General features: G+C 39.1%; 1 protein-coding gene across 1 annotated transcript; it reads left to right on the forward strand.

Moving 5' to 3' along the window:
• Positions 1-10,493: 10,493 nt before the first annotated feature.
• CCDC195 (coiled-coil domain containing 195) lies at positions 10,494-22,762 on the forward strand. The gene is made up of 3 exons (XM_086363384.1): positions 10,494-10,749; positions 17,481-17,724; positions 22,651-22,762. Exons 1-3 carry the CDS (start codon positions 10,494-10,496, stop codon positions 22,760-22,762), a joined length of 612 nt encoding a protein of 203 aa, XP_086219510.1.
• Positions 22,763-23,533: the final 771 nt, after the last annotated feature.

Here is a 23,533-nt window from a genome sequence, read left to right on the forward strand (position 1 = left end):
ATGGTTAGAAAATAACACATCAAAAGAAACCTTCATATCCATGAATTATTTGCATTTACAATTACAGCTAAATGCATCTCAGTGCTTAATTACTTTCTGCAGGTATTTTTTTTTTAACTGAAGAAATAAATAATAGTTCAGCAAGATTCCTATTTCTGTATCATTTCATCATCAGTCAATATCTCCAAATCATTGCCTTTTAATCATTTACCTGAGTTGCATAAAAAAAAAAAAAACAAGACTAAAAACCCAGACTTTTTTTTCTGACAAGAAAACTAAAAAAGGAAAAATAGAAGATCCAAAAGGTCAACTATAAAACAAAAATAATTTGATTGACTATTCATCTCAAAATAAATGGGAAAAAATGATCATGGTAACATAAACACAGAGACTTGGATGAAAAAAATTTTTTTCATTGGTATCTTTTAATCCTGTTGATACTTTTGAAAGCCTAGCTTCCGATACATTGCTATTCTACAAATAGCAACATACATAAAAAGCGCAGATGAGGGAAATGTCTCTGAACAAAAGTAACATGTTTTCCTGCTTCAATCACAAAAGCCTAGGACTGAAGAAAACCTCAAAACTGCTTCAGCAGATGAATGGCTATCTAGAAAAGCAGATGGCCATTTACTTAATTTATAAGCATCTCCAGAGACCAAGAATTTGCATTGAATAGAACAAGGGTAAAATTTAAATATTTGATGGAAAATAATCTTTACCAAAATCATACATCCAAAGACTATATATTTTGATTGCTTATTGACTTCCACCTGCACATTTCTACATTCAATGAACCAAATCTAACATGAATCTCATTTAAGAAGTAGACCAGAAGTGAATAAAAACCCACCATATTTTCATTGAGTTGCTCTGACAAACCTAGACATGTTAAAAAGCAGAGACATCACTTTGCCTACAAAGGTCCATATAGTTAAAGCTATGATTTTTCCAGTGGTCATGTACAGTTGTGATACTTGGACCATAAAGAAAGCTGAGCACTGAAGAAATGAGGCTTTTAACTGTGGTGCCGGAGAAGACTCTTCAGAGTCCCTTAGACAGCAAGGAGATCAAACCAATCAATCCTAAAGGAAATCAACCCTGAATATTCATTGGAAGGACTGAGGCTGAAGCTGAAGTTCCAATACTGTGGCCACCTGATTCGAGGAGCCAACTCATTGGTAAAGACGCTGATGCTGGGAAAGATTGAAGGCAGGAAGAGAAGGGGACGACAGAGGATGAGATAGTTGGATGGCATTACCAACTCAGTGGACATGAGTTTGAGCAAACTCCAGGAGTTAAAGACAGGGAAGCCTGATGTGCTGTAGTCCATGGGGTTACAAAGATCAAACACGACTTAGTGACAAAACAACAAATCCTGGGAAACTCAGACACAGCGCTTAGCCCCTTTACAACCTTGTAGGTAGCAGACCCATAGTCAAGTGACTGTTCTGGCCTGTGAACCCATTTCCTTGGGCTGGCATGTGAACTGTGTCTGTGAACGGGAAGGCTGCAACAGTCTACTATACTGGCAGTGGAGCTGGGGAATGTAAAGGTTCATGAAAACCCTGTTTCAAGACCTCCAACCCACCCAGACGGCACAAAACCACATGCAGTGCCTTCAGAGAGATTTTATCCAGAGTCAAATAGTCCCAACATTTGCATTATTCATATCTATAGAAGAACTAGCCCCAGGGCGCGTGTTTTAGGACACTAGCCCCAGGGCGCGTGTTTTAGGACACTAGGCGCGTGTTTTAGGACACTAGCCAAGTTTTGAAGAACTAAATGAGCAGGCACTCATAGTTCTACTATTGGCAGACTACCTTCTATTTATTTTTAAAATGTACTCAGAGGAAATTACTATTCATTCCTTCTTTTACCAAACACACCCTAATAATATAAGGAACAAAGAATGCTCTTTGTTCGGCCACAGTGGCACTAGTCAAATAGCAGTTTATTTTGAACAGTCTCTAGGATAAACTAAAAAGAGAACAAAAAGTAAGAGACATTTACTCTCGTCTTTAAGACTTTCCCATCACCACACAAATCAATTTCCATAAGACATTTCATCCTCAGGTAAATCTAAAGATGTCTTTCCATTTAAAATAATCAGACACAGTAAATAATACTTCTTAAAAAGAAAAGTTGTTTTAATGTCATGAGCCATGCAGTCTCCCAGAAGCGAGGACCCTTCCAGGCAGGTCACAGAAAGACCACTGTTGTCAAGCTTGGGACTGAAAACTCTTTACGTGCCTTTGGTAGGAGAAATTCCTTTTTTGACATTATATATTAATGGATTACAACATTTTTTTTTGTAAATCATCCTGTCTCTTCACATTTAATACCACTTACTAAGTATTAGCTCTAACCATGCTTCACTCAAAGCCCAAAAAATCTTTTTAAAATTTAAAAATTTTAAATAAGAGCCAGAATATAAGGATTGTAGGGGTGGTGGGGGGAGGCTTACAATGAAATTATATGAAATCACGTGTGTGAAACTTTTGAAAATTGTAAAGCATTATACAATTTAGAGACTCTTTCATTCAATTTTAAAAATTAAAAACAATAAAATCACATTCTTCTGTTGGAGAAAGAAAGAAAACTAAATTCCTCCATGTGGTATGCAAAGCCTTTCAATATTTGGCTGAATTTTTTGCAGGGCTCCAGTGTTCCCACTCTTTATGGCATAAGAGGCCTCCTCTGACCATCTTCCTTAAAGATCTTCCTAAATTCTAGCCAAGATATAATTAAAAGTTTTATACTTAAAAAGGTTAATCATAGTAATGTAAAATAGCTTTTAAAAATGGAAGCAAAATGAATACTCCCAAATTAGAGAGTAAAGCATCATTAAAAATGTTTTTAAAGCAAAAAAAGAAGACTTCCCTCAGTACCTTCTTCCTAAGACTGCTCATAATCCAAGTTACAATTTATGTTTTATTTAATGTATTTATTTGGTTGTCTCCCTTTTTAAGGCACAAAGCCTGTCTGTCTCCCATGTCCAGTATAGTACATTGTGCTGTGCTGTGCTCAGTCATGTCCGACTCTGCAACCCCATGGACAGTAGCCCTCCAGTCTCCTCTGTCCGTGGATTTTCCAGGCAAGAATACTGGAGTGGGTTGCCATTTCCTTCTCCAGGGGATCTTCCCAACCCAGGGATCGAACCCGTGTCGTTTTATGTTTCCTGCATTGGCAGGCAGATTCTTTAGCACTGAGCCACCTGGAAAGCCCTACTACATTAGATAGATGCTTAATAAGAACTTGATGGATATATAAAAGAAAGAAATGTATATATATAAATGAATTGCTTCAGTCTCTCAAAAAAAATCTCACACACACACACATACAGAATTTTAGCTTCTAGAAAAGAAAACTTTCCAGGCTATTGTACTACGAAGTTAAGAATTTCATATGCATTGTTCATTCACTTCTTGCTAAACTACTTGGTATCCTAGCAGCCTGGATTTAAAAGCACTGAATGACAAGGTATAAATGATGTCCGCCTGTCATCGTGGCAGAAGTACAGTTTAATATTTATTTACTGGCACTGTGGTATGCCCTGACTGAATCCCTCCACTGGCCAGACACTGAAAAAGAAGAGAGGGATTGAGAGAATGAGAGTGGAGGTTTTGGAGAACAGGCTGTTTCAGAGACTCGGCTTGGAAGAAGCAAATCTACTTCCCATGTTCCACTGGCTAACAGTCCTATCAGTAGGAAGTGGTTGAGACTGAATTGCAACCCAGGGCCACTCAGCTGTAAAGCTCATTCACTGTCCATCAAGGTACAAATAGCACCCAGAGAACAAGCTTGCTCTCAGGATAAAACAGGGCAATGAATGGGGAAATGCTTTCTAACTATTAATGCACTCCACAATGTAAAACAATATTATTATTGTTACCTCCAGGAATGTTTCTTACAACAGAAACATCTTTTAAAACATTGAAGTCTCATTTCACTATTGACCTATTGGTGTGGTGAATAAATGTCAAAAAGTAAGAGCTAAACAGTTGATCCAAAAATAAATGGATGGAGAACATGGAAGATCAAATGTCCAAACACAGCAACTCTGATATGATTAGGTCTTGAAAATATCAGAATGTTGCCTGACTATCAAGAGTCTTTACAGTGTTGTGTGATCAGCCGTGTCCTACTCCTTGCAACTCCATGGACTATAACCTACTAGGCTCCTCTGCCCATGGGATCTTTACAGGCAAGAATACTGGACACAGGTTCCATCCCTGGGTCGATTCCCCACTCCCAGGGATTGAATCTGTGTGTCTTGCATCTCTTGCATTGACAAGTAGATTCTTTACCTCTAGCACCACCTGGGAAGCCCTTATTATAGTGTTGGCTTCTTGTTTTTCTATTTATTTTTTCTCCTCCATCTCAAACATAACTCTCTATATTCCTTCCTATCCAAGATGCTGGCCAACGAGAAGCATAATGTTAGTACTCACAGGATACAGATCAGCAGAACCCCCTCCATACTTCGTTAAAGAAAGTGCTAATAAGCAAAGGGTTAGCATCACAAAGGCTAAGGAAGCGATTACTTCCAGGGACTGGTAGCAGATGTGTACTCTCCAGGGGACACTATCTTCCAAGGCTTCTAATGGCAGAAGATGGTCCTAGAGAAAAACTGTGATACTGTGCAACACGAGTCAATGCAATGGGATCCTCCTGGGGAAAGAAGAAGCCTCTTTTCCAAAGTCAGAGACCCTGATGCAGACTTTGGAGTCTGTTGAATCTTATTAAAATAAATGAGGCCAAAGCAGAGACATCAAGCTATGCAAGACTTCAGGTGAAACTGGACATTTTTCAAGTCCCATTTCATTAATAATTAAGAGCAACCAAAGTTCTGCAAAGCCACAGATTTCTCTTCATCTATAAAATAAGAGAGACAATGGAAGACCAGACTTATTTCTGGCAAATTGGCTTCATAAAGGAGAAGAGTGGCTAAATAGGTCACTTTTTTTTTTTTTTTTTTTTGCTATTTCTAGAACAATTTTCCTCTAAAGAGTAGAATTTATACATGTGCCACACTGTTGCACAGCAGAAACCAACAAAACATTGTAAAGCAATTATCCTCCAATAAAAATAAGTTTGACCCTAAGATGATAATTGTTGATGCAAGATGATGGCAACATAAAGGATTTGTTACACTGTTTAAAAAAAAAAACAGAATAAAACTTATGAGTAATGGCCTCCTGGAAAGACATAGCATTCCTATGACTCTGTAATCTTCACAGAGCTGAACATGATCGTGAATGACTCTGAACTCATCTTCACATAATCAAAAGGAAGATTATCAATGCTCACAGACTGTTTTTTGGGCCTTTCTAGCCCAACCCATGGCAACCCACTCCAGTGTTCTTGCCTGGAGAATCCCAGGGACGGCGGAGCCTGGTGGGCTGCCGTCTATGGGGTTGCACAGAGTCGGACAAGACTGAAGCGACTTAGTAGCAGCAGCAGCAGCAGCCCAACCCATCTGGGAGATCAAATGGTATGGTCTCCATCAGTCACAATGGCTCCTTGTGACAATAACTTTTAGAGAAGAAAGAGATTTTAAAATCACAATAGGCAAACAGAGACAGCCTAAATTAAGAACCCCTGTTTAGACAAATAAAATTTTCTTTGAAAAAAATTCAAAATATGACATTGATATGGGAATTCAAGAGGCCACAAGAAACACTTATTTGATCTTCTTTGATAAATTGTTTGAGCTTCTTCCTGTAGGACTTTGAGGGAGCAAGGGGTGGGGGTCAGGGGAGAGGCGAGGAAGAAAGCTGTATAGGTCAGGAAAAAAGAACCACCTGCTATAGGGGTCAGCCTGCCCAGCACTGGCTGATGCTAAATGCAATTATTTTGCATTTTTCAAGTATCTTTTCCACATGGTTGTATTGATTTGCCTGTGAGTATGTATACACACACACACACACACACAGCATATTGCCTGATATACATAACCTACTCTAGAATAGCGTTGTTCAAGGGACATTCGCAGTCCATCCAAATCAGGTGGTGCTCTCAAACATAAGGAGAATACAGCTCCATCAGTGCCTCTGTGCTTTCTGTTCACGTGTCTGGAACTGTTTCCCATCATTTTTCTCCCTTTCTTTCCCTGGGCCACCTTTACAGGGACTTCTTTCCTACCTGCTCTGTTGTAAAATAAATTTAAATTGAATTCTCACTGCCCTTGCCTGACATTCTGTGCTCCTTTATTTTTCTCTATAGACTTTATCTCTTCTTACACGCTTTACATTTTGCTTATTTATTGTGTTTCTTTGCTGCTTTCCTGACTAGAATATATATTCCCTAAAGATAGGGATTTGTGTCTCTTTTGTTCACTAGCTATGGTCCAGGGCTTTGAATGGGACAGGGCACACGGTAAGAAGTAAATAAATATTCATCGAATGAATGAATGAGGTAATAACAATAGAAATTACAAAATATTTAGAGCTAAATGATGATGAAAATATTATGTAATAAAATAAGGGGAAGACATTTGGGTACAACTACAAAACATTCTTGAAATACTTAGAGGGAGATTTGAATAAATGTCATAATAATGATTCAATACAGGGCTTCCTTTATTGCTTCACTGGTAAAGAATCCACCTGCCAACGCAGGAGACATAGATTTGATCCCTGGCCCAGGAAGATCCCACATGCCACAGAGCAACTAAGCCCCTGGCCACAACTATTCAGCATGTGCTCTGGAGCCCAGGAGGTGCAACTACTGAGCCCACATGCCTAGAACCTACGCAACGAGTTGACAGAAGCCACTACAATGAGAAGCTTGGGCAGTGCAACTAGAGAGTAGCCCCCACTCGCCACAACTAGAGAAAAGTCCCTGCAGCAACGGAGACCCAGCACAGCCAAAAATAAATAAGTAAATATATAAAAATTAAAAAAGAATGAAGATTCAATACAGCCAAGATAGATGTCAATTCTCAATTGATCCATAAATTCCAAAAAGAGATTTTCATGAAACTAAAAATCAGGGCTAGGCAGAGAGAAATCCTTTGTGGTTATACAGGTATTCAGTGCAAAGCTAGAATCAGACCACACAGATAGATTTCATTCACTACAATTCCAAGCTTGTCCATCCTCCTTCTCTGCTCATCTACAAAGCCCTCCCCCTACTTGTCTAATACTAGAGAGCAGATAGAATATTCAACCAAAAAATCTTTCATTTTAAAACCTGATGTTACTCAACAAACATGTATTTAAAACTTACTAACTTTAAAACACGTCAGAGCATTTATCATTATAAATTCATTTAATCTGAGGATAGCTATCCTTATGTCTCCTTCACAGATAAAGATACAGGCTTAGAAAAGAGGAATAACTTGGTCTTGCCGCTGACAGTTCATAGAGCCAGATCCTTCCAGGATATCTTGTGAGAGGCTTAAACTTGAATGTGAAGTGAAAGTCGCTCAGTCATGTCCGACTCTTTGTGGCTCCATGTAGCCCACCAGGCTCCTCTGTCCATGGAATTCTCTAAGCAAAAATACTGGAGTGGGTTGCCATTTCCTTCTCCAAGGGATCTTCCTGACACAGGGATTGAACCCATGCCTTTTATGTTTCCTGCATTGGCAGGTGGGTTCTTTACCGCCTGAGCCACCACTGAAGCCTTGGCCCTCAGTAAATGTTCATGACAACAAGTTGATCTTGGAAAGCTGTATTACTTTTTTGGTCCTTAGTTTCTCGTGGAAAGAACTCTATCTCCTTGAAGCCACACTCCTAGGAAACCAAGAGAATTTATCCATTCCCTCAAACTTGTTTTGCTGTCTCCACACAGTATATTTGAAAGGTTGAATTAGTTGCCCATTAAAAAAGTGTAATGATCTCTCATAATATCTGGATTCCAACTTCTTTTGAAAATTCTAAAGAACCGGAAACACCAGAACTAGAAAAACACATGCCTTTCTTCATGACAACTGATGATTGGAGCTCAGTAGTTGTTGAACTCACCATATCAGTCAATCATTTTACCTGCCTTCATTTTATGAGTAAGATTTAATAATGAGATAGCGACAGAGTGGCAGTAACTTAGGACCCAGACCTCCACCCTGTGCATTATATCAGTCATATTTTTTGCACATGTGCCAATTGCAAGGAAACCTTGACATTCTTACTTTCATTGGAAACTTACACAGGTCCGTGATCATCTATCAGATGGCAAATGTCCCTTTCCATAACTGGCTCCATGCAAGTCTCTTCATGCACAACAGTCAAGATTATCTCACATCTGGCTGAACAGGGAAGCGGCTCATCCCTTCTATGTGAATTGACCCAGAGCATTCTTAAATGTCCCTTTCACAGGCTTATCAGTATTTCATGGAAGCTGTGCCCGTCAAAAACTTTTCATCTCCTCCTTTGTTTCCACATGACTGCTCCACCACCGTGTGACACTCAAATGTCAAAAAGATGTCGGGATGGCAGTCTGTCAGATCCACTTCTGACTCGGGGCTCCTGGCAACACCAGATGCTTCCAGTCACCTGGGAAATCACTGTGACGATAGCTACATATCAAGTTCAAGGTCAAAGTGAACTCTGCAAACGCTGCAAAAGCCGAATTTCTGAGCAGCTGTTTAAATAATTTATAACAGCAGAGTGTACGCCTGCTTGAAAAGTGAGACATAAGACTTCATGTAAGTGACACTTTTCTATTACGTCTTAGAGGGCAAGGCCATTGGGTATCTCCACACGGAAGGACACACGGCCGGGTGGTGATAATGCAGTCAAAATCCCCGAGTTCTAATCTGACCTTGCCTATCCTCTGTCACTGACTAAAACCAAAGGTTCTGACAGATAAAGGAGTCACATGTCAACCCTACACACCATATTCCAGCGAGGCATGATTTTATGTCCAGACGAAAGACACGCTGTGACATCATCTATTTGAAGAAGATGGAAAGCAGACACTTGCTGCCAACTCCCATTCTCTAGAAAGCAGACATACTAACACAGTTCATCTCCTTTTTAAAACCTTGCCCACAAATGTGGGAAAAGTTAAAGACTGACTCCATTCCCACAGGGCCAACTCATGCTGGAGGCTGACGGCATGATGTTTACTAGCTGATGTAGAAGATGAGGGAATTAACTGTGTGGATACCTAAGGAAAGCCCTGGGGACAGCTGGGACCAGTGTTCCAAGGCAGCGATGTGCCTGGAATGTTTATGGAACTAATGCTTAGGCCAGTGTGATTGGGGCAGAGCAGAGGGATAGAGCAAGGGAGTCATAGCAGATGAAATCAGAGAGGAGCCACTTCAATAGCCTCTAGCATGCCGGGCACACAAATGCTTACTGAAATTCATTGAAATACAAATAGAAGTAGTAGATCAAAACAACTGACTAGTAAACATGTCATAAAATTTAAATACATATAATAATTCTGTATGAATGAAAAAGAAATAATACTTTCTCCAGTAACTCCCACATACAGCCTTGGATCAATCAACCTGATCATCCTATTTACAAAGATAAGCAAAAAAGCATCATGTATGTAGAAAACATAAGTAAGCAAATGTGCAAGGAAAATTACCACCATGAAAAATTATCTAATCATTTTGAACCTATTGCAAAAGAGCATTTATGCTTAAGCATGAATTGAATTTCCAAATGGATACGGAGTGCATACCTTTCATTCCCAATGAAAAAACCTCTTTAGGAAATAGGTCATGAAAGCTGTTATCTATTGCATGTTCTTCTCATTCAAGATTAATGTTTGACCTGTATCTTCTTACATTCCCAAAATAGCCCTCAGCAGCATTTGCCTGAGCAAACACTCTAAAACCAAATAACAGCAAAAATGATCATAAGAAAACCTACCAAGAAGTAATTATATCATCCTTGACATTATCTTAAGGGATTAAGGTATAATTATCGACATCTCATTTAAATAATCTCATGGCAATTCATATGATTTCCTATATTATTTAAGTTTTGACACCTAATCAAAAGGTGTCAAAATTAATAATTTACCCCAAAGGTACAAAACTATGATATAGCCTACAGAAAAGACAAGGAATAATTCTTATGTGCCCATTTTGATATGCTCATGACAGTTGGCGATCCTATGAAACATCCGATACCAGAAATAGCAACAGAGAAAAAACTTGAGTGGCTGTTCGGATGGTGAGTTCATGAGAGAAACAAGAAATTCTGTTCCTTGCCGGAAATTTTCAGAGTATCTTCTGTAGACCCAAAGCAATATTCCAGAACTGTGGATTGATATGAAATGAAAGATACAAACAAAAGCTCTGTTCTGAAAAACAAAACCCAGGATGAATAAGTCATGGAGATCCTTTACCTCCCTTGATAGCCTAACTCCCCAGGTGCTGAAAGATGGCACAGAGAAGACTGACATCTATTGTTCAGGAAAGTTTAGGGGTGGGGTCAACCTGTTCCACTGAGCAGATTGTGTGTTTGGTTCGTAAGCAAATGTTGACCTGTCTCCCCAAAGGAGCAGCCAGAGCAACCTGAAAAGAAGCAATGGCCGAGAACATCCATCTCATGAGAGTTATCCAGGAAATGCAGGCAGAGATCCACAAGCTGGAGAAAGAGAATCAAGCCCTCCGGATGAAGCTGACTTTAAGTAGTCAGAGAACCCCAGGCTCAGGAGGAGAATCAGGAGACAAAAAGGAAGTCACAGACCTCGGTAACCTTGAAGAAGTGCCCGGGCAATCTCCAGCAGCCCTTCATGGTGGTGTTGCCTCTGATTCAGCCCCAGGTGTGAGAGAACACCAAGGTACTGACTGACCATAGTTCTTTGGGGCTGTGCCCACCTTTGCAAATATCTGTTAAATAGTTGGCTTAGTGTGCCTCTAACATAAGTGAATAATTTGGTATTAACAGGGGTGTGTTTTTTCCCTGGTATTGAGTTGGCCAAAAGGTTCTTGTTACAGAAAGATGCTATGGAAAAATCCAAATGACCTTTTTGGCCAAGATAGATAAGTTTAGAATCCCTAGGCAAAAATATCTTTAACATCTTCAATTATCATATTTTAACAACAGTAAAACTATCTCCAGTTATTCCTGAGAAGTTCAAGATGACAGATTCGTGGACATCGGTCATATTAAAAAGAATGCTTTTTTCCCTTTCTTGACTTCAAGCATTTAAATGCTACATAATAGAACACCAAATGGGTACGTTTTATTTATTTTATTAAGCCAGAACAGTAGTGCACAACAGTTAAGTGTATGGATATCAGAGTCAGACAAATACAGTTGCCAATGATTTGACACTCATCAACCACCACTTGATTTAGAGCTAGTTAGAATAAATCTTTAACTTGCATTTTGTTCATTCAGAAGTGCTATAGTACCTATCTCAGCTGGTGATGACTGGTTGTAATAATAAACTAAGTGCTTAGTACAGCATCTAACAAACACACAGCCAAGGCAGATATTGTTCCTTATCCATGTTTTAGAAGATCTTTACTGTCCTTTATGAATGTATGTTGCACATAATTCAACTTACTATATGCAGGTTGGAGACTTCAAGACTACAAGTCAATGTCTGATACATTCTTTAAAAAATCTACTCTCTCACCTTTTATGGGAAAGAATTTTGACTGTGAAGACTATACATGAAATTAGAAATCAGGAGAGTGAAAAATATTGAGTTGGCCAAAAAAGTTCATTTTGATTTCTCTGTGATTAGAGAAATAGCCAAATGAGATTTTGGGCAACTTAATATGTTCTACATTCAAATTGTCAAACTCCCTTACATATAGCATATTCAAATAAAATTGATACATACTTGAATACTCAAAGTGCTTAATATCCTCTGTCAAAGGCTTCAGGCAAGGCTATTTAGAGGTACTGAACGGCTTAGCAATAGGACATGTCTTATCTCCAGCTGTTTTTGTTTTTTTCTGTTAAAGCGGTCTCTCTCTAGTGTGGGGCCCTATACTTCAAAGCTGGAAATAGATTCCATTCGGGGTCTTTTTCCTTGTTGTCAAGTACAGCTATGGAACTGAGTTATTCTGTCTGTTGGTTATTTAATAAAACTGGAAAAGGAACCTATAAAGAAGTTAGACCTTCTCCTAGTGGGGAAAAAAAGAGATACAGACATGTGTAATATATCCATCCTCCAGGTTTCCTCCACCTCTGAATTCCTGACATTTGGAATGAATAACTCTGTATTATAGGAGTCTGTCTTGGTCACTGGAAGATGTTTAGTAAAGTATCTGCTTCTTCCCATTTGGTCATGATCATCAAAAATGTCTTCAGACATTCCAAATACCACCTGGAGGATATTTCCCCTAGTTATTTTCCATGATGTTTCAGTTCAGTTCAGTTCAGTCACTCAGTTGTGTCTAACTCTTTGCAATTCCATGAACTGCAGCATGCCAGGCTTCCCAGTCCATCACCAACTCCCAGAGCTTGCTCAAACTCATTTCCATTAAGTCAGTGATACCATCCAACCATCTCATCCTCTGTCATTCTCTTCTCCTCCTGCCCTCAGTATTTCCCAGCATCAGGGTCTTTTCTAATGAGTTGGTTCTTTTCATCAGACGGCCAAAGTACTGGAGCTTCAGCTTCAGCCTCAGTCCTTCAAATGAATATTCAGGACTGATTTCCTTTAGAACTGACTGGTTTGACCTCCTTGCAATCCAAGGGACTCTCAAGAGTCTTCTCCAACACCACAGTTCAAAAGCATCAATTTCATGATGTTTATCCTAATGCAAAAGTAACTTGGGTCTTACTATATGTTGTGCCATTCTAAAACAAGTCTCACTCTGTTCAAAGAACAGAGAGAACTACCCTTTAAACCTTCAGAGCCTGAATGCCATCAAGTTTAAATGAAGTTAGAATACTATTAAGCACCAAATACACAACTGATAACATACTTCTTCAGCATCTGAATGGTGGCCTCCAATAATAATATAAGCACTAAGTTTGAAACGATCTAGTGAAAAACATTTCTTGACATTTGGGGAATTCTTGCAGGCTGCACCAATAAAACAAAGAGTTTATGATTTAAATTTGTGTTTAGAATCCCAGTGTACTTACTTCAAGCGATATTTATGTGTCTTACATGTAGTGTTCTATTATGAAAGTAAATGACAGAAATAGTGGGAACACTGGCTTGAGCATGAAGACACATGTGTTGCGGTCCCAGTTTTGTAAGAGTTGGTTGGTGCCAGGTAGATAACATAAAATTCCTCGTCTTATCATTCTTTTGTAAAAATGAATGGATTGGATGCCTTCCAAGGCCTGTTCCAACTGTAAAATTCTATGAGTCTATGAATGTGACATGCTTTTATAATCACTCTCCTCATCTGTAAAATGGAGATGGTAATAGAATCTATCTCAGGCTGCTGAGACAATTAAATGAGGCAGCACAAGTAGGACTCAACATGATTACTTTGTTCAGCTCAGTTCAGTTCCGTCACTCAGTCGTGTCCGATTCTTTGCGACCCCATGGACTGCAGCACGCCAGGCTTCCCTGTCCATCACCAACTCCAGGAGCTTACTCAAACTCATGTCCATTGAGTCGGTGATGCCGTTCAACCATCTCATCCTCTGTCGTCCCCTTCTCCTCCTGCCTTCAACCTTTCCCAGCAGTAGTCTTAGTACTATTCGATAGGTCAGAAAAATATGATTTGACTTAAGTACAAAGTTTTTATTAGGAGTTTTAGTAAGATTCAGAGAAGGCAATGACAACCCACTCCAGTACTCTTGTCTGGAAAATCCCATGGACGGAGGAGCCTGGTAGGCCGCAGTCCATGGGGTCGCTAAGAGTCGGACACGACTGAGCGACTTTACTTTCACTTTTCACTTTCATGCATTGAAGAAGGCAATGGCAACCCACTCCAGTGTTCTTGCCTGGAGAATCCCAGGGACGGGGGAGCCTGGTAGGCTGCCGTCTATGGGGTCGCACAGAGTCGGACACGACTGAAGTGACTTAGCAGTTAGTAAGATTGCCAATAGTCAAAATTTATACTCGGAACTGATTCATAAAAATGTGATCCTAGAGAAGAACTTTAGTGATAATCCCCTTATTTTACTGTTGAGGATATAAGACCCAGAGAGATTCAGCAACTTGTCCTATCCTCTTTTGAAAACAAAATAATATAAACCTATACTCTGATAAGGGATGATGCGAAATCAGAAGTGTATCACACTTTAAGAAAGGAAACCAATAAGCTGGGTCTGAAAGCAAATCCCTTGGGACTAAATCCTCCTGGAAACATTCATGATAGTGTGCAAGTATTTGGTAGGTATGAAATCCAATCCATCTCATGGAGATGTTGCCCTCATCCTTCCTGCCCTTGGAATTCTCACCTTGGGTCTATTAGGGAAGAGATTGTTGCTCAGTTACTCAGCCATGTCTGACTCTTTGCAACCCCGTGGACTGCAGCACACCAGGCTTCCCTGTCCTTCACTGTATCACAGAGTTTGCTCAAATTCATTTCCATTGAGTCAATGATGCTATCCAACCATCTCATCCTCTGTTGCCCCTTCTCCTCTCACCGTGAATCTTTCCCAGCATCAGGGTCTTTTCCAGTAGGTCGGCTGTTCACATCAGCTGGCGTAAGTATTGGAGCTTCAGCTTCAAAATCAGCCCTTCCAATGAATATTCAGAATTGATTTCCTTTAGCATTGATTAGTTTGATCTCTTGCTGTCCAAGGGACTCTCAAGAGTCTTCTCCAGCCTCATAGTTTGAAGGGAAGAGAAATTTGCTACAAAGATGATGCAAGAAACAACTCTTTACCAAGAAACTTCAGCATTCCTAGACCTCTGATTCTCTTCACTCTGCTCCTACCCTTTTGTCTGACAAACTGCATTTGATAGGAATCTTTGAAATGGTGCTGATGATCCCTTGATGTTATGTGGAATATTCTTTCCCTTCTATTGATAAGAAACTAAAGAATACAGATTATTTGTGACCCATGGACATAAACAAAGAACTTATTTTCTGATCAGTCATGTTGGAGTATAGGTTGGATATAAGAACAAACTTAACTTTGCAATTGTTGGTATAATTTCCTCTGTTGTATTTTCTTATCATTTGGTATAAAGAGATTGCTTTATAATCCTCTTAAATAGAAACTTTTATGTTTGTCAATAGTCATAAACTTGTCTTTCAGTTTAGTTCAGTCACTCAGTTGTGTCCAACTCTTTGCGACCCCATGAATTGCAGCACACCAGGCCTACCTGTCCATCACCAACTCCCGGAGTTCACTCAAACTCACGTCCATTGAGTCGGTGATGCCATCCAGCCATCTCATCCTCTGTCGTCCCCTTCTCCTCCTGCCCCGAATCCTTCCCAGCATCAAAGTCTTTTCCAATGAGTTAGCTCTTCACATCAGGTGGCCAAAGTACTGGAGTTTCAGCTTCAGCATCATTCCTTCCAAAGAAATCCCAGGACTGATCTCGTTTAGAAAGGACTGGTTGGATCTCCTTGCAGTCCAAGGGACTCTCAAGAGTCTTCTCCAAAACCACAGTTCAAAAGCATCAATTCTTCGGTGCTCAGCTTTCTTCACAGTCCAACTCTCACATCCATACATGACCACTGGAAAAACCGTAGCCTTGACTAGATGAACCTTTGTTGGCAAAGTAATGTCTCTGCTTTTGAATATGCTATCTAGGTTGGTCATAACTTTCCTTCCAAGGAGTAAGCATCTTTTAATTTCATGGCTGCAATCACCATCTGCAGTGATTTTGGAGCCCAGAAAAATAAAGTCTGACACTGTTTCCCCTGTTTCCCCATCTATTTCCCATGAAGTGATGGGACCAGATGCCATGATCTTCGTTTTCTGAATGTTAAGCTTTAAGCCAACCTTTTCACTCTCCTCTTTCACTTTCATCAAGAGACTTTTTAGTTCTTCTTCACTTTCTGCCATAAGGGTGGTGTCATCTGCATATCTGAGGTTATTGATATTTCTCCCGGCAATCTTGATTCCAGCTTGTGCTTCTTCCAGCCCAGCGTTTCTCATGATGTACTCTGCATATAAAGACCCATCTTTAAATCATTATGAAAGTTATATATCATGGCCAAAGGAAGTGTTCAAAGATAATTTATGAATAGTATTTGCAGTTAATTACTTCAGTTGGATTTGAACTTAAACTCCCCCACAGACTCTTGCCTAAAATCTGATCTTCTGCTCTTCCATATTATAAAAAGCAAAGGCAGCCTCCACTTCCTGTAATGGCCATATAATTTGCTGTCTGTGTGCTACAGACATGGGTCACAAAGTTTAAAAAAGAGAAAACCTAAACACGATGCTGGACTTTGCTTTACTTACCTGCTAGTTAATGGCAAAGCTGTAATGAGAAAGAATAGAGTCAACGTACATTCATTAAATTCTCCAGAAAATGGTCCAGTCTATGAGGTCAGTGTCATTAGCCCCAGTGGTAATAAGTAGATATCTAAGTAGAGGCTGAATGACAGGCCCCATGTCAGTTAGCTGAGTGTTAGATGTGAGATGCAGACAAACCAAGATGCCCTAAAACAAAGCTCTTTTAATCAAGAGGCTTTCATTCTAAGGACTGGAGATATGATTTACCTCAAAGAAAGAGTTTATTAGGAGACCCTTATGGATAGAAATTGAGTTGGAAACCCTCAGAAACTAAAGACATAAAGCTCCTAAGAGAAAGATAAAGAAAACTCCTGTTTCCCACACAGGCATCTTTACTTTTTTTTTGGCTGCAACTCAAGGCATGTGGGATCTTAGTTCCCTGACCAGGATCAAACTCGCACCTGCTGCAGAGAGAGTGCGGCGTCTTAGCCACTGAATCACCTGGGAAGCCCCTGGATGTTTTTACTTCTTTCTACTTGTTTGCCTTGCTCTCATCTCTCATTCGACAGAGAGAGATGACTGCTCAACTAAAGCAAACACACACATTTCAGGCCAGTTGGCAGCAACCGGTTCAATTATTTGTGATCATTCAGGTGATGAGGGGCTGTGGATGAGCACGTTCTTTTAGAATGAGGATCGAGAAGACATCCAGAACTGCATCTCTACAAGTTCATGTTCTTCCCATTCTAAAATCATATTTTACTGTTTCATTCTGTGCAAGTTTTTGTTAATATTCTGTGTTCTCATGAAGGTCTTCCCTGACTACACTATTTAAGTAGCCTCCAGACCTTGCCCTCATCTAACTCTAGCACCTTGCTCTCAGAGTCCTAGACTCTATTGCTAGCTGAATTTTATCATATATCTGTCTATCATCTGTCAGCCACACAAGAAGGTAAGCTCTATGCAAGCAAGAATTTTGTGTTTTCATTTGCACACATCCATCTCTTTGAGAAGTGCCTGGCTCAGGGTTGGAACTCAATTATTTGCAAAATAAATCAATGAATGAATACCTTTTATGCAAAAAATTAATTTTTGCATATATTTTTAATGCAAAAAATAACAGTTTTGTTTAGTTAGTTTCAATAAAATACTAGTCATACAGTCTTCCACTTGTGGATGTCATTAAAAATAGAATTTTTAAACTTGACTTTTGTGTCTCCTTTACAGGCAATGTCATGATTGTTAGACGCTATTCCATTTCCTCACTGATTCATTCATCAACTACAAGTGACCCTTGGAAGACTAGGAGAAGACATCCAAACTGTGGAATTCTAGAAGTTCAAGGGACGGTCAAATCACTGGCTTCTTCAGTTAAGAAGCAAGACAGTGAGGAAAAGATGTTTACCTCGGATTCTTTTACTACCAATGGTTGCAGCAAAGGAGTCTTTCCTGAGCATGATTTTGGTTACAGGTAATGTACAATCCCTCTGGGGGAAGGCATGGTAACCCACTCCAGCATTCTTGCCTAGAGAATCCCCATGGACTGAGGAGCCTGGAGGGCTCCAGGTCATGGGGTCGCAAAGAGGAGGACACTTCTGAGTGACTAAGCACAGCACAGCACAATGTACAATCCGCCTCGAGACAGTTTATAGTTGCATAGTGTGATGGCTACTGAGACGTTCTCCTGGATAAGCAAGGTCTTATACAGTGGAGGAACTAAAAACAAGGAGGCTATTTCCATCACATTTATGTGTTTTGAGAACCAAAAGAAACAAACTTATCTGAGATCAAATGGTACTCTCTAATAGATGCCTGTAAAAACTGGAAAGTGATCAGTCTTCACTTACTCATCAAGCATGAATGATGGTACTCTAGGCTGGGTGCTGGGAATCCAAGATTCAGCAAAAGCAAAATGTTATTTTAAAGTTCAGCACTTTCCTTTGGTGACAAAGACACACAAGCAAACTGACCACTACAATAAAGTGTGTCTCAGGAAGAAGACACATTTACACTGGGGGCCAAACACAGAATTCCCCTCTAAGGGAGAACTGTGCTTGTAGAGGAAGGCGCCTTCATGGGCTTTTGTGGGTACAAGAAAGGACCCTTTAGGCATAAGCCAAACAGGCTAAGAGACAAAGACAAAAGTGGCCTGTTCTGCAAAATACATGAATTGGTATTTAAGGAGTTAGAAGCGGCCTACGAATGGAAGGGAGTGAGAAAACATTTGAGAAGTAGGCTGGGACTCTTTTAGAGGAGAGTTGGCCAGTGGCCCCTGGTGTGGGCAAAGCCAAGAGCTCTTTTGGAACGAGACTGCCACCCTCAAGCACCAGTGTGTCAGAGTGTCACTTCCCCTCCGCCACCCTCTGCACTTCTACCTCCCAATTCCCACGTAGGCTCTACCTCTATCAAGAGTCTACACACACTGTAGATAATCAACAAAGACCTACTGTTTAGCAGAGGGAACTCTACTCAGTATTCTGTAATAACCTAGATGGGAATAGACTCTGAAAAAGAAGAAAAAAGATACGGTTATTTAAAAAACAAAGAGTCTATACACATTTGTTTCTTTTGAGGAGAAGGAGAAAAATCAAGAAAAAGGGACCTGGTTTCATGATTAACTTATCATGAGGAAGAGAAAATGGAACAAATATGGTTGTTTAGAGAATTAGTGAGTCATCTAATTCAGCAGCAGCAGGAAATCAAATCAAAGTGGTAGTGAAAATTAATAGGCCATCAGGAATTCTCATAAATATGGAAAAGAGCACTGGTCTTCCCACAGGATGTAGGATACAAAGGTTGAGCCAGTCTTATTTGAATTTTACAAAGCAGGATGAACACCGTGTTTCACTTGTAGAAAGTTCTATTACAGGAGGAGAGAGGAACCTGGTCAGGAAGGATAGGCAAAGACAAATGTACAGCGTACCCCACTAGACCAAAAAAGAGAAGATAGAAGAAATCATGACTGTGGAGAAAGCTAGAAGCAGGGAAGTCAGTGAGGCTGGAGAGGTTGGCAGTATCCTTCGCAGAAGGCATCCCATGGGATACTGGGAATATGTGCTTTATCCAGTAATTACTGGAAAGCTGATAAAAAATGTCTTCATGAAAATTTTCAAAATACACAAATATTCAGAAACTAATATTACAAATACCAGTGTATCCATCTGCAAGAGTTTTGTCATAGTTTATCAGATATTTTTATATATAAGACCAAAAGTGTTACTAAGAAAGAAAAGGGACATCTCTTCCCCTGTCCTCCTAAGGGGCAAGCATTGCCAGGAATTTTGTTTCTATCCTTTAGGTCTATTTTTTTTGCTTTCATTACACACATTCATTCATTCGACAAATACATCTTAAATGTGTACTATGTGCTGGGCAGGATTCTAGGCACCGAGGATACAGCAGGAAACAAAATTGTCAGAAATCTCTGCCAATGTGGAGTTTTTCCTCTATAACATGATGATCAGTCAACATGAAAATACATGCAGCGTATAGTTAGACGGTGAAACAAGTAAGCCAATCAAAGGAAAAATGAAGGGCTTGAGAAGCAAGCATTGTTGAAATGTTAATTGAAATGAATTGTTGTAGCCAGAAAATATGACAGTATTTGAATAAAGAAGGGAGAAAGAGTTCTGGGAATACGGGCAAGGGTTTGGAGTGAGTGGGTGAGGGGACTTGCCAGACATTGAGAACAGCAAACGCCAGAGGACTGGGTGGGCTCAAAAACGACTGGTGTTTAAGGAAGGGGAAGGAGGCTGGCTTTGAGTGCAGTGGAGGGAGCAAGCAAGACAGAGAGCGATGAAAAAGAGAGCTAAGGATGGCCATCCACTCTTTTCAATGTTCTGGATCCATTGCAAGTGAACTGGGGTGTATAACAAACTCTTTTCGTTAGTATATGTATTAATATATAATATATATATGAAACTCTGTTTTGAAAGGACTATAGGAAAATAATACAGAACACAAGAGGCCCAGTTTAAAGCTAAAAAAGTAATTTAGGCAAGAAATGATTATTTATTGGCCAACAGCAATAACTGAATGTGGTTTCTAATCTTGTTTTGAAGATGGAGCCAACAAGATTCGTTAACAGAGCAGATGTAGGATATGGAAACAATAAGTGTATACCCAACCATTGTGTTCCAATGGCCATGTGTTTTCAAAGAGGGAAGAGGGAAGAAAGGCAGAGATGTACCCTTTGTCTGAGTAAAATTATGTATATGTAATAGATAGTCATATGAAAACACTAAATGTTCCTTTTTTTCAAAATTGCAAATTTAAAAATATAAATACAGTATACAAAGTAAAAAGTGTAAAAAGGAATATCTTCCATAATCCCACTACCTGAAAAACCACCATTGAGATTTTTTTTATTGATTTTCTTTATTTATTTGGCTGTACCAGGTCTTAGTTGCAGTGTCCCTGAGCAGGGATCAAACCCAGAACCCCTGCATTGGGAACTCAGAGTCTTAGCCACTGGACCACCAGGGAGGTTCCCATCACTGAGATTTTAATGGCTATCTCTCCATGCTAGTATCTATATAGTTTGTAATTGTACAGGGTCTGTATTATAATGGTTTAGTTTTTGCACTGAAATCACTGCAGGTCCACAGACCTACAACACTACACTGAGAAATATAGTAATATTAATTTTTCCATTTCAGTTTATTTTATTTTCTATGATAGTTTGGGAACCTCGCCAATGTTTATAATGCGTTACTTTTCTGAAGCAAAATGTTTTCCAACTTCCAAGCTGCCAATGAATAAACTATTAGAACACAATCCATTTCTAATTTGGAATCTACTTCAATTTGAAAGATTGAGCCAATTGTAGGATTGTGTTAAAGCAAGAACGTCAGTAACGGCTGAAAATCAACAGCTGGGCTGGCATGAAACCCAGTAGATACAGAGAATGGTTTCACAGGAATTAAGCACTTTCTTTCGTAGTCTTTTTTTTATTTTGTCTTTTACTTTCTCAGGGATTAACTAGTAAAGTAACAACTCATTACACTATTCCTCTAATTTGGGGAGTAAATCCATTTCCTTTCTAATAGCGTTCAAAGAATCTTACAAAGATTTATCAAGAACCAACCAATATGTTTGAACTAGCTTTCAAATCAATGAGCTATCGTATCTAATTTGCTCATGAACTTTTCAACTGTTATACCAAGAAAGTATTTCAGAAGAAAGCCAGTGTCAATATTTCTAAGAACCCATGCTCTCCAGAAACTAGAGATTGGATTTTAATTTTTTCCCTCATTTTGACATAAAAACCCAATTTTTTCCTCCTGCATTCAAGAAAAAAATAATAACCTTAGGCTGTTGGAAAGATTAGGGGAAAGGGTCCATATAGACAATTGAACTTAGAAAGGACAAAACAGACATTAAAATAAATATATTGTCTTCTTTTTCTAAGCAAAGTCGTTAAGAAGACAGCCTCTGAAATCAGATGACTAAAATTCCAACTCCATCATTTGCAAAGAGAATGCTCTTGGAAAAGTTATTAGTCTGTCCTGTGCCATAGTTTATTTTTTTGTAAAAAGAGAATCATAATAGCAGTGACCTCATAGTTTTTGTGAAGAATAAATGGGAGAGTCTAGTGAATGCTTGCTAAGTGGCAGAGCTGTTATTATTTTATTGATCCCAACATATGGAACAACTGGCCTTCCTCCCAAGGGAGGGAGCAGATGTGTGTTCCCCACAATACAGCCACTAAATGCCATTCTGTGAAATTATGGCCTTATCTAATTAAAGAGAGAAAGATCAAAACTAGAGAAAAGACAATCATTCTGAGCACTATTCTTTAGACTTGTTCCTGGGAGCACTTTATCCTGGTTTATGTCAAAATCGTACATAACACTGTTCAAGGAGAAAGGAGCAGTGGGCAAAATGAAAAGATTTAATCGCTCAGATAACACTAGGTCGTTGCTGGCACAGCTCTCTCTCCTTTATTGTTCAGGTGTGATGGATATTCATCAAAATCCAAAATGGTGCGTTGCTCTGGATTTAGAAAATAATTGTCCCAAATTTCTGCTTCATTTCAACTGAAAAGCTTTGATATGCAGGACCCTTTGTTGAGAGAACATATTAATCTTTAACTTTAAACGTCAAGCTAAGAATCCTCAGACGTAGTCCTTTCCTCAAAAGTTTTAAGTTTTAGTTTTATCAGCACTATCCACTGGTTTAATCAAAAGGCCAGTTACAATATATTTTCTTGCATTCCAAATTGTTTTTTTGAGCAACTAAACAAAAAAATAGTATGGTATATGTAAGTTGAATGTTCAACTCTTTAGGCATTATTTGGTACTTGGAAAAATAGTACATGTTTTGTAGAAATAGTAAATGCTTTGTGTAAAGCCTCACTAAATTTTTATTTCTCTCTCCTTTATTCTGCTTTCTTTAGGGACAAGAGAAAGACAGTGGGTTTCCTGTTACCCATGAACACATCTTCACACTCCAAAGATTCAAGTTCTTTGAAATACTCACCAAACCAGCTAAGTACTATTATAGAATAGGATACTCAAGGTGGTGAAATTTAAGACACAGTTGACTTCCAACATGTGGGAACACTGAGATGTGGTTGGGTCAGTGTCCCCCCCACAAAGAGCTCTGAGAAGATGCTCACTAAGGGCTTTCAATAGCTAAGTCCAAGATCTCTCTTAGTAAACGTTGCACTGCACTTGAAAATATGTGGGTTATTGTCAAATATCTTTTGATATTGATTTCTAATATAATTCCATAGTGATAAGAGAACAGACTCTGTATGGTTTCAATAGCTTTGGGCTGTGGAATTTTTGCACCTTGTTTTATGTCCCTGAATCTGTTCCAGGGTCTCCTAGTTTACAGCCTATGGGAACTTGAATAAGAAGTAGTTTCCTATTGTTGTGTGAAAATTGTATAGATCTTAATTACGTTGAATTGGTTCACAGTGCTTTTCGGGTCTACTATATCCTTCTACTTCTCTGCATGTTCATTCTATTAATTTTTGAGAGTTTGATATTGAAACTCCAATTTAAAATTCTTAATTTATCTACTTTAAAAAATAATTATAATATATAGTGGAAATATATTGGAACATAGTGGAAATAAACTTGTTCTGTATTTTCCAAGTCTCCCATAAATGTGTTATCATACTTCCGTAATTTGAAAGAGAAAAATAAAAAGATGTTCACTAAGACACACAAAATACCCAAAGTTGGGTCAATGGAGTTGTCAAAGGACCTAAACAAGAAGTGGAAGTCATTACTTTATGTTGTCACTGAATATTAATGTTGATGTGTGCACAG

Source organism: Bos grunniens, chromosome 2 (genome assembly GCF_055505025.1).
Source record: "Bos grunniens cultivar Pamir isolate PY7600 chromosome 2, Bosgru_T2T1.0, whole genome shotgun sequence".
NCBI lineage: Eukaryota > Metazoa > Chordata > Mammalia > Artiodactyla > Bovidae > Bos > Bos grunniens.

Excerpts from the sequence above, each read along its gene's own strand:
- CCDC195 (XM_086363384.1), top strand. The coding sequence starts at position 10,494 with ATGGCCGAGAACATCCATCTCATGAGAGTTATCCAGGAAATGCAGGCA. Across the intron at positions 10,750-17,480 it reads AGGTGTGAGAGAACACCAAG|GCAATGTCATGATTGTTAGA; the intron begins GTACTGACTGAC and ends TCTCCTTTACAG. Across the intron at positions 17,725-22,650 it reads GAGCATGATTTTGGTTACAG|GGACAAGAGAAAGACAGTGG; the intron begins GTAATGTACAAT and ends TGCTTTCTTTAG.